Consider the following 12,417-nt stretch of genomic DNA (forward strand, 5'->3'; position numbering starts at 1 on the left):
ATTGGCTTGTATGTGTGTGTGTGTATGTGTGGCCTTGGTTTGTGTGTGAGCACAGTGCCTCACACAAGCCAGAGCGAGGGACACTGATGGCAGTGTTTCAATATGAGATTATCCAATAGCACATACTATTGGAAAAATATACTTTGAAATATATAAATACATGCTGTAATATAACTGTTGGATTCTCTTCTTAGTAAAGAGGAAACATATACAGCCAGTTATAGGCACTGAGGCCTAGTATACTCATGCTCTATGGAAGCACCTTAGTGGATGTACTTCAAGACCGACCTTGAGCTCTAAAGTAAATGCAAGCATCCCATTTAGATGTGCAGCAGGGGAAATTCCCTTGTTTCAGTAACCTGTGTATAACCGCCTTTAATGAAAGCAGTGTCGTTTTCTGTTACGTTGATGCTTACTATTCTTATATCTGTCGCCCACTGAGGAAAGATTCTAAAGACTCCATTTCACTTTGTTGCTATAAATACTGGCCCCATGTCATTGCCAAGTCTTTTACCCAAGCAGTGTGGGGCTATAATGGTGATCCTACAGTATCACTACACAAACTCAGCAAAAGCGTTAAGGGCTCATTTACAAACACAAGCTGTAAAATACAGGGAATAAGTCAGCTCCTGTAAAGTCACATTAAGTAGCGTAGAGTTGCATTTGAGTTTTGACTACTTTAATACTGATCCGAACTGTGTAAGTTCCAGCTTAGTGATGACCAAAGCAATGGAAATGGCGTCGCATGTTATTCATTGGGTGCAAGGCAGGTGTTAATTCTAGTGCTCCTTTGCATCGATGCCTCTTGTTCTTTGCGTATGTGCCTTATTCAGAAAAAATGGAAGTAACAAGCACTTTGGCATATGGAGCAAATACAGATGTGAACACCATTTTGTTTGTGTGCATTGTGAATTGTACGATCCAGGGGGCGGCCCTAAGTATCTTTTCTTTTTAGGATTACCCAATGGCACACACTACTAAAAAAGTATATTTTTATGAAAATGGTTTATTTAGATGAAGCAGGTTTTTACATATGAACTTATGCAATTTATATTCCTAATTTGTTAATCAGAGCCAGGTCAAGCATCCCCCAATGTTCGTGCCCTAAGCATATGCCTCTTCTGCCTACCGCTAGCTCCAGCCTTGTTGGTAATCTCCCCCTATGATTATAATTTCTAACCTCATACTCCATCCCAGCTCTCCTCTTCACAGAATAAAGCCCAGGCCCAGGGAACTATTCTATAGAGAGCTGCACGGCCATCTTTTTCCTTTCATTTTGCCCCACCTCAGTTCACCACGTGTATACAAAAATATATAAATATATGTATCAGTTATAAATACTGTTTAGTGTCATCACTTTTGTCAAAGAACGAATTTAAATTTGAGTATTAAAAGAAAAACAATATACCATTTTTAATCATTTTCATAATTCTAACATTCCAGTAGCATTCACTGCTAATTTCCAATTGTTTTAAAGTTATTTATAATTGTATTTGCAACTGAAAGCACTTTCTGGCTGTTTAAATTTTTTGCATTCTGGCTCTTCTGACTCCTTAAACAATGTATCAAGCCAGCTGAAATGAGTTACATTTTCAGAACGGAAGGTGACAATACAACTCCATTTAGTTCCATTTAGAAATAACTGGAGTTTTGGGTGGAGGACCCCTTTAATTTGATAGACATACATTGCTATGAATGCTGCTCTCAGAACGGTATCTAAAGCTACATGGACAGATGCCAGCAGTTTGAGGGCCCAAAGATAGTCTGGGGCAGCTACATACTATTAATATGCAGAGATGTAAGGTTGTTTACCTGGGTGCCTGGATTAAGAAACAACAATCAATCTTCAAAAGGTTTATTTTGCTCAACATTTCACCCCCCCCCCCCCCCCAGGACCTTCATCAGGAGTTACAACAGTTCAACCTATACTATATATATATATATATATATATATATATATATATATATATATATATATATATATATATATATATATATATATGAACATATGGTGGTACATTATCCTCTATACAAAACAGTTATAATAATTTGTACGTTTTAGTGACATTTTATTACATTTTACATGCACACAAGATAAGTCTGTACCCTGCCAATCAAGGAGAATCCCTTACTTGCATCTTTCTAACAGCAAAGCAGAATGATGACAGTTTGATATTTTTGAGGTGCCGTGCAGTTGTGGGGACAAAGGATACTTAGTGAGGACTAAGGGACGGATAGGGTAATGTATGGATCCTAAACAAAAACCTGTTCCATTCAGTTTTTCAGAGACTTCAGGCAAAGGAGAAGATTATCCTCATGGAACAATGGTCCCAAGCACAGAAGAAAGAAGGCAACCAGATGGCAGGGTCCCTGAGTGTCCCAATCAAAGATTAAGATAGCCGTACAGGATTACCTTTCCGCCTGAAAGGCCCATGGGGCAAATAGCTGGAAAGGGTATGAGCTGCGCCTTCCTTAGCTGACAATGCACTATTCACTGACTGATATGTTGAACTCACAAGTGAAAGTTACAAATCTGCCCAAAAGTACATGAATATCAGTTGGGATTCGTGAGCCAGCATACAAGTACAGAAAGTACAAACAAAAATTTGAGAAAGAAAAAATTGGTGGCAACACTTATGCTGGTCATACACAGGGAGATTTAATCTGCCGATTCTGCCCGTTATCTGCCCAAGTATGAACCCTCCCTGGCAGCTGACTCATTGCTGACCCACTTACCAGATTGGGCAGGTTAAAAATCTTGTTGGCCAGGGACTGCATCGGATCAGCTAAAATTGGCCCAGAGTGGCATTGTTTATCTTCAGACATCTAAATATAATTAAACAATATATTATGCCCTTTGCCCCTATATCACTATTTCCCTTTAAGAGGCCCATGTGATGCTTGGGGCCAAGGGCAAAATCCTCTCTGCAGAGGCAGAAAGGCGTTTATCTGCGTGAGTGTGAAAGGTATATGTAGGGCACAGAGAAGGCTCTCACACACTCTACAGAGAACTGAGCAGGCTGAGCATGCACACAGAAAGCATAATGAGCTTGTGCCTGCCTGGAAATGCCTTTAATCACATCAGACAAGCACCCCACGGCCACAGCGGCAAAAGCATCCATACCAGCAAGCCAATATGCACCCAGCTCTTATCTGCCTCTAACTAGTGCCTCTGTATTATTATATTGCTTGCACAAAGGCGCAGAATATAAACATGCCGATCCATGTATAGCCAGACAGCACTCATTTTTAGCAATGAACATACTACATAGCCTTTATAATATGGTATGCTGTATATCTGTGTGACCAATAACCCCCCTTATTACTAATCAGGTGACCAAGTTACTGCTCCAGTGACTGACTAAGTGTAACTGACTGGTGATGTAACAACCACTGACTGAATTAGGCCTCCTCTGTCCAAAACCAGTGCTTTCTGGTCATGTTGTATGTAATCATTGCATATTTACCATAGCAATACCACTTGTATTATCCCGGGTCTGAAACCTTTATAGCAACACCAAACAGACAATTCATCATATGGATTATTGTTAGGAGCTAAACCCACTTAAAATATGCTCTTATGGTTTAATTTCACTTGACCCCACCCAACCCCATATTGATGGAAAATCCTATATATTTCATTACTTAAGGTCAGAGTAAAGGGTCATACTGTAAACAAAGTAACATATGAGTATGTATGTATGACTAATATATTAATTGTCTACCTATTGTCTAATATTGTGTTCAGGGGAAGATTAACCTCCACCAAGACAAAGCAAAGAGATCTTTGCATACAAAATGACATCATAATGATAAATCATAAAATGACATAATGACATGGTGCTATGAAAAAACATCACTGCCCATTACATCATGGGCAATGAGAAGTAAAAGATACATTTCTTCCAAGGTTTCCCCAAGCCAATAATGATTTGCAGCCACTCCCTCATCCCCTGCAATGATTAAGTGCAGACTCCCTAGGCCAGTAATCCCTAACCAGTGGCTCGGGGGCAACATGTTGCGCACCAACCCCTTGGATATTGCACTCAGTGCCCCCAATCCAGGTAGTTATATTTGAATTAAAATTCAATTCAATTAAAATTTGAATAAAAACAAGATTTACTACCAAATAGAGCTGGGCGGTATGACCAAAAATTTATATCACGGTATTTTTCAAAATTATATCGGTATCACGGTATTTGACGGTATATAAATAAAAAATAAATAATAAATATTGGTGGCCCCCCACCCCCCCCAACAACCCCAGCCCCCCCAACAACCCCAGCCCCCCCCAACAACCCCAACACCAACCCCAGCCCCCCCAACCCCAGCCACAACCCCCCCAGCCCCCCAACCTCAGCCACAACCCCCCCAACCCCAGCCACAAACCCCCCAGCCAGCCCCCCCAACCCCAGCCACAACCCCCCCAGCCCCCCAACCCCCCCAACCCCAGCCACAACCCCCCAGCAGAACTTACCCAACTTGTGGTTCCTCCAGCTCCAGCAATGCGTCCTAGCGACGTCGCGTGCGCGCTGACGTCACATGCGCGCCGACGTCATGTACGCACGGGCGCAACCCGGATGTGATTGGAAAAAAACAGCAGGAGGCGCGCATACCAGTATAGCGGTATGTTTAAAACTCATAACGTTTTTTTTTTAAAAACCGGTATACCGGTTAAACCGGTATACCGCCCAGCACTACTACCAAATAAAGCCCCTGTAAGCTGATAGTGTGCATAGAGGCTGCCTAATAGCCCTTATTTGGCACCTCCATGAACTTTTATGATGCTTGAGTTGCTCCCCAAGTCTTTTTACATTTAACTGTGGCTCACGAGTATGAAAGATTGGGGATCCCTGCCCTAGGCAGTAGGTACAGGTAACACTATGCAAGTAAAACACTTCAATGAGCCGCACAAACATGAAACTGTGCAGGCAGGGAACTTTGCCTTGCTATTAATGGGGCTGCTTATAGAACTAATTCATGGTGACTACCCCCCATAGTGGCACTAACTAGAAAACAAATTATATATATATGGATAGATGATAGATAGAGATGATAGATAGATAGATAGATAGATAGATAAATGATAGATGATGATGATGATAGATAGATAGATAGATAGATAGATAGATAGATAGATAGATAGATAGATAGATAGAAAGCAGCAGCTGCTTATTTAAGGAATACAGTTCACTCTGTCTCCTATTCTAAAAACTGCTTTTCTCCCCAATGGGAATTTTCAGGACTAGCACTTATTTACACAAGAGTTCCACTTCATACATAACGGGTGGCAGGCGGAATGTGGAGCAAATAGCTGCAATGTGCTGTAAATGACAATGTTCCCATATAGCAAGCCCAAGCCAGAAAGCCACAGTACAAACAGGCCAGCCTTGTGCATAGCAGAAAGGTTTCCCTATGGATCTTTAGCCATCACCATGGAATCATTTGCTTTGGAGGCAAAACTGGATACAGGGATGTACATAGTAGTTACACAGCCCAGCGTATAATACACAATGTTGGGCCCCGATATTCATTATCTAGGGAATTATGTGAGTTGTAGTTCCACAGCAGCTATAGAGTTCATCTTGTACCACAAAGATATAAATGAATACTGAAAACATCTTACTATACATTCTGGGAAAGAGTTATGAACAAGTAGATTGAAATCCCCGCAACACAATGGTCCTGTTTTTATAAACAGGTGTGAAATGCACCAGTGCAGTTACCAATAGCAACCAATCAGAACTTTGCTTCCATTTTCTAAAGTGTAATAGCCTCTTCAAAGCTAATTTCTGATTGATTGCTATTGGCAACACCAATAGCAATCAATCAGTTCTACGCTTGTTCAATTTAGCACCTATTTTCTGTTATTTGGCACCATCTTACAAAACACTCAATCCCATAGTTACTGACACCGACCTGCTTCTTCTCAGGTATGTTAATTAGCTGCCTTCTGCTACATTGTTTCAAAAGTCAGAAACCACAAGAAAAGAAAAGACAAGGAAGACCCTGCTTACAGCACTAGTTATATTTACAACCAGCTGTAAAACCACTGAACATTTGCAATGAATGTATATAGGGAAAGTTGCTTTGAGTTATATTCCTTGGATGTTGTTTTGTGAAATATTAGAAGTCACCTGACTTGTGCAGAAGTACTTGGCATGCATTACTCCCTTTATGCTAAGCTGATAAAACTCAATACTCGGCCTGTTCCCCAGTAACCTACGTACGTTACTCCTGGCAGCACAAGCAACAGAACACTGACCCTCCCCGGTGAGGCATTTCAGAGAAGGAGTTGTTGGGATTGGTGCAGTTCCTCCAGTGGGAACCAAAAAATGTTCTTACTGTCAGCGGTCACCTCATATGTATTAGAATAGGGAAGCTCACCCTATGGCACGCTTGGCAAGGATGGAGAGAGGACACAGTTTGCAGCATTCTCTACAGGTTTCTATCACTATGGCTTTCCATAGTCTATTAAATAAGGTTGTACTGGAGTTTTGATCACCATGACTATCCCTCTGAAGCCTGCTAGGAACAAAAAGTCTGCATATATGCCTATAACCTTTGTTGTTCCCTTTTACCCTAAATTAAGTGATCCTGACACCTGCCGTCTACCTGTTTCTAATTGGCTGTCCCCATGGCTACAAAACAGTATGGGGCAGATTCATTCCCACATGAAGATTACTGCAGAAACTTACCCACTTTCTATTCATTCCTATGAGATTTTTAGAAGTGTATTTATCAAATCAAACTCTTAGTTTTACCCATGGATGCGCATGTTTCTAAAAATCCCATAGGAATGAATAGAAAGTGGGTTTTTCTGTACGTGTGAATTTCACATATTGATAAATCTGCCCTTATTTTATATAACTATATCTAGCTGTGCAGGGCCAGGGCCCAAGGCTTATTTCACTATTTGAAGGCCTCACCAATCAGAATCCTTCCAAATTTATGGCACTGCTGGGGATCCAGAGCAAGGAAACAGCAACCCTGAGCCCAGCGTGGCGCTGTGCCCCCTCCAGCAGAAACCTTTCACCATTATTGTGTCCCTGTGTGACATGGACAAGATATTGACAATTATGACATACTTATTATTCATATTGCAAAAGTGCTCAGGGGAGCTCATTTGCTTCTCCCTTTAGCCCTTTAGCCCAATAAAATTGCATTTCAGGTCAGATTACAATAAGAAAATGTTTAAGGTATACCGTCTTAGCCTAATTCTGCCCATAAAATCACCTTCAAAATGAATTAAGATGCAAAAAAAAGTGGGGACATTTCATCCACATTAAATGGCAAATGACCAAAAACAGAAGTGAGAGGTGGCCTATGGCACAGCACCAATATAAGGGCACTAATAAGTACATGAGAAGCTTTGGGAGTTAGCAATTTTACGGTAATTAAGAACAAGAGGTTACATTCTGGCAGATCTACTAATGACAGCAGGAAAGGTAATTGTGAATGCAGAGAACTAGTGACCAACAGAGATGGTAAGCACTGATAAATCAGGGAACTAAAAACGCATAAAAAACATACACATATAATCCTATTGAGCAAGAAACCCAAACAGATTAATTGCTAATGTTACTACTCTTATGGTTGATCATAACATAGTCACACAAGCCCAAAATGCAGTCTCATGATAAATAAGAGTAGCGCTGGAAGACAGACACAGAGCCGCCACTGAAATTTGCCTCTTTGGTTATAACTGCCACATCAGGGGGGTAATGAGTATATTTATAACCGCAGATGGCAGAGATCACATATATATATGGGACTGTCACCAAACTGAGTGCAGAACACCCATAGACAATCCTGGGAGTTGCATGTAAAAAAAAAACGTTTTTTTTTACAGGAGCAGATTTTTAGGGGACTTATGTACTAACAAAGATGCATTATGCAGCAACCCATAGCAACCAGTCAGTAATTGGCTTTCAGACTGGGAGCTCTAATTTAGCAGGCACAGTTTTTAGCTCCAATATCAGTCAGTGTGTGTTTGGAATCTATATCTTTGCTATATACAACCCCCCCACTGCACAGCGCCGCAGAACGTTGGCGCTTAATAAATACATGATGATAATAACAATGGTATGGGCTAGTAATATATATACATCAAATCTTTCCACACAGCTCATCTTAAATGTCCCCAGCGCACAATAAAATGAATCCCCATGCAGTCATTGAGAGGCAGCCAACATAAGTCAATGCCATATTGCCTGCCTGTATTACTATACAGCTAGCGCAGAGCCCATAGCCACACGCTGCCCCCGATAGTAAGTAGGGGAAGCCGATGACGTCACCGAGCCTAATTACGGCGCAACCAAAACAAACCGTTCGACCTATTAACCCTTGCGCCGGTCGAGCACCTTCGCGCAATCTGCGCACTCTGACAGTCCGGAAAGCGGCACTCACCCGTAGAGTCTGCAGCCTGGATGTCAGTGCGCTGGGATGGCTGCTGAGTCAGCATGCTGCAAGGGGGGTCAGTGTCCGGATACTTTGCGGCAAAAGAAAAAAACAAAATCTAAAGGAACCTCTGGATAAGGCGAAGGTGCAGTGGGGATTCCCGGAGCTTAGAGCATCCATACGGGCTGCCTCACTGCCACCACCTTTTCCTCATGCCTAGTCCAACGTTAGAGCTGGCCATCATGACAGCAGCATTGTGTCCCAAGCAGGACGCCCTGCGCATGCGCGATGCCCATCTGTGACTGACAGCGGGTTATAGGCAGAGAGGTGCAGGGTGGGGGGATAGGAGCCACTCGCTACAGACACTCGCTTGTTTGTTTACACCTTACACTCCGTGTCTACAATGTAGATCTCCTGCTAACCTTTGTTTCCCACAAACATCCTGATCTAGCGTGTAGTTTATTCGAAATAATCTTATGTTCTGTGGAATACTACCACAGATTATAACAGATCATTATCTATGATGATAACAACACGATATTACCATTTCATTACAGCTTGCTAAGGCTGATGTCCCACAGAGAGCTTAGTCGCCCCTGGTTAGGGTGAAGAAACATTGAGCTACCAGTAGCAGCTTCTTGTCACAGCTACTAAAATAGACGATGCAGATCATTTACTGATAATTGTCTCTATGTGTATTTTAGCAGGGGCAATTCTCAGTATTGTCTATGGCAGGGTATTTAGCCACTGTCTGAAGTAGCTGCTACTAAGTAGCTCTGTGTGTCTTCACCCTTAATCTCTGCTACTGAGGACGACTAATCACCGTGATATGCAGTTCCACCAGCAATAAATGCATATGTATCGCTTTGTTTTTCCAAAGTCACACGGTTTCCTCCTGCAGGAACCTTTGTGCGACTTTGTAAAGCAAAGAAATGCATATGCCTTCCCAGCAGCGATTCACTTTATTGCCAGTGGAAAGGCATTTCAGGAAGAATAGTTGCCTGTGGTAGATAAGATTAATCTCGCTCATGTGACTTCACATGCACCGGCATTGTCACATCAGCAGGCGCACATGACATCGCTTCCACAAAGCACCGTGACCCCCTTCAGCGTTATCACCAGATTTCTGTGGCGGAGGCTGGGGGCATCTTTTTTTTTTTTTTAAATGTAAGCACCCAAGGGCTGCCCCCAGAACCTCCCACCCTAGGCACAGGCCCTCAGTTTCCTTATTATAAATATGCTCCTTCCTGTGGGCCATTGCCTCAGGCAACTAATCTCCCTTAAATGCATTTCTGCCTGCAGTAAAGCTGTTTCTATAGGCTCCTCATTGAAATATAAAGCCCACTTCTTTAACTGGTATGTTTCTTCATTGCAGCTAAACAAACACAATGATACATACACATATGATAGGCTGGGCTATAAAATAGGTAAAGAAGTTATTTCCTTCAGTTGCACAGAGCCTATGGCTGATATTACTTGGGCACAGTTGTGTGTCTTCGGTCTAAAATCCATTCCTACTGAGTTCTGCCAAGTGGATACCATGTCTGTCAGCCCCACTGGAACACTGTACAGTAGCAAATTGGTGTGTTTTTCTCCAGAATAATATTAGCCTAAAAGTCACACAATATTAAGGGTTTATATTTGGCTAAACACTCGATACAGTCAAATCCAAATAAGCAAAGGGTTCTGAGATTTACCAAAATGAGGAATGTAACCCTGTATCGAAATAGCACAAAAATACCGGCACAACAGGACTTGTTTAAGCGGGATAAACCCTGTATCCAACACATCCCAAAGTGGTTTATAGGAAGAATAATGGGGTACCCTACCTAATTAGTCCTTATTGTAATTTTTTAAAGAATGATCACACACCCCTTTCTCTTACAAGAGTTCAATGAGTAGAGCTTGTCCTGAACTTGCTTTTTAATTATTGTTTTAATTAGGAAAAGTCTATTTATGGTTGTTACAGGGAAACTAAAGCTGCTCCATGTTTAGTCCTTCCAAGAAAAATTATTAGGTTACCAATAAACAACCTTTCCTTCATCCCTTGTTGTGACTGTTTTGTTAGCAAACCCCCCTTTTGGATATCTCATAATCTAATAATCTAATTGTCTACCCCAAAAAACAAATTTGCAGTAGCTTCACTTTCCTGTTTGCACTGTTTAGCTCAAGAAATAGCACAAATCACAGACTTTTGGCAATTCAGATCCCAAATAATGAGTGGACTGAGACATGAAGTTCCAGAGAAGTCTAAGGACAAAGAACAAGTATGAAGCTATAGTATTTTTAAGTTTGCTTTTGCTAGAATATTCAATAAATCTTGATACTGATTGAATCCAATTTCATTTGTCTGAACACACTTTACAAGGTGATTAATACAATTCTGTTGCCAGAAAAAGTCTTCCTAAATTTATATTTACCAGCTGAAAAAGCTAAAGCTAATGTCACATGGAGTGTATTCTCAGTAAGCCGAAAAACGCTTGCCAAGAATATGCACAGCTACTGTAAAATCTTCCTATGTGTACTGTACCCAAAAACATTGCAGGCACATGTAGCCGACTTTGCATTTTCGGCGGATATCGGCTACATATCTTGCAACTGATCATATCGTATTTTACAGTAGCGAGGCGTAATTTCGGCAAGAATTTTTCAGCTTGCCGAGAATAAACTTTGTGTAACATTAGCCTAAGCACTGATTGGTTACGATGGGTTGCTGCACGGGTACAAATTTAACCATTAATGGTAAATAAGTGCCACAGGTGTTTAATAAATTCAGATGACCAGAGTGCTCAAACAACTAAATAAATAAAGATAGCAATTGGCACAGTATAGCTGTGCCCCAATATTGCATTCAATACTGCCGAGCTGCCCTGGTCTTTGGCCCATCATCTCAGTGAATGGCAACTAGGAGTAGATGGACTGCTCGGTATACTTTAGGTCTCATAACTGGGTATACATCAGGCTGTGGCTCTCTGCAAGCACACAACTGGATATTCATATAGCTCACAGTTTCATGGTTGACTGAGTGAGAAGCCAATTGTAAACTAATAAGGCGTGTTTAATTAACCAAACTAAACTATAATTGCTTCCTACATTCATTGTTTTCATGAGACAAAGTGAATATCCTTCCGTCTAATGCAAGTGCTTTCTATAGTGTAGTACATTTGTAATATCAAATAGGCATGGTGAGGCTGGCCCATCAAGCCTCTAGGAAACAGGTCCAGGCATCAGTGGGTCGTCCTGTTAACCTAACCAGTGGTTTCTAATTATTTTCATGCAGTGGCCCATTGTCCAATGTTCAATATGCTTGAGGTTAAAATCTAGGGGAGCCCTAGACAAGCATTTTGTTGTAAAATATGTATGTATATATGTATGTATGTATGTATATCTTCATTTATGTAGTTCTACTGTGTATGCAGCACTGCACGTGTTATAATACTGAATCGGCTGGTAGTCAGCACCAAGCTAGGATCCTTTTTACCGGGTGCTCGTCCCACTGTGTTCACCTCACAGGGCAATAAATCCTCAAGTTATGGACAGCACTCCAACCTCCAATCTTCTTATAATAAAATTCCTTTATTCACATAATTGGCACAGACCAGTACAGCAACTTTTTATTGACCCTGAAAGGGTCAATGTAGATCTGAAACTTTGCTGTACTGGCCTGTGCCAATTATGTGAATAAAAGCATTATATTATTATTATATTAGAAGATTAGAGGTGGAGTGCTGTCCATAACTTGAGCATGTTATAATACTGTAATAGGGGGGTAGTAAGTGTTGCCACTCACAATGATAGGGGTGCTAGTCTGTAAGTGCTAGGATCGGACCAAATACCATGCTAGCTAAGTTGAAATGTATGTGATATAGCAAAACTTACTGGCATACAGAAGAAAGGGGACAATAGAAAGGATCAAAGAAGTGTAATAATGAAGGGCTGGGGCTGACATCAAAGCCAACAAACATGTCCGTAACTGATCTGCATGGAGTGATTTTCAAAAGATACTGCAGACATAAG

At 41.3% G+C, this 12,417-nt stretch overlaps 1 protein-coding gene across 2 annotated transcripts in view; it reads right to left on the minus strand.

The window, feature by feature from the left end:
• tmem255a (transmembrane protein 255A) overlaps window positions 1-8,687 on the minus strand; it is a 30,387-nt gene extending 21,700 nt beyond the window's left edge. The window contains exon 1 of one of the 2 annotated variants that reach the window (XM_012966529.3): window positions 8,410-8,687. In XM_012966529.3, the coding sequence (XP_012821983.1) occupies window positions 8,410-8,464 (55 nt within the window). In that variant the 5' untranslated portion in view covers window positions 8,465-8,687. 2 annotated transcript variants of the gene reach the window in all.
• Window positions 8,688-12,417: the final 3,730 nt, after the last annotated feature.

Source organism: Xenopus tropicalis, chromosome 8 (genome assembly GCF_000004195.4).
Source record: "Xenopus tropicalis strain Nigerian chromosome 8, UCB_Xtro_10.0, whole genome shotgun sequence".
NCBI lineage: Eukaryota > Metazoa > Chordata > Amphibia > Anura > Pipidae > Xenopus > Xenopus tropicalis.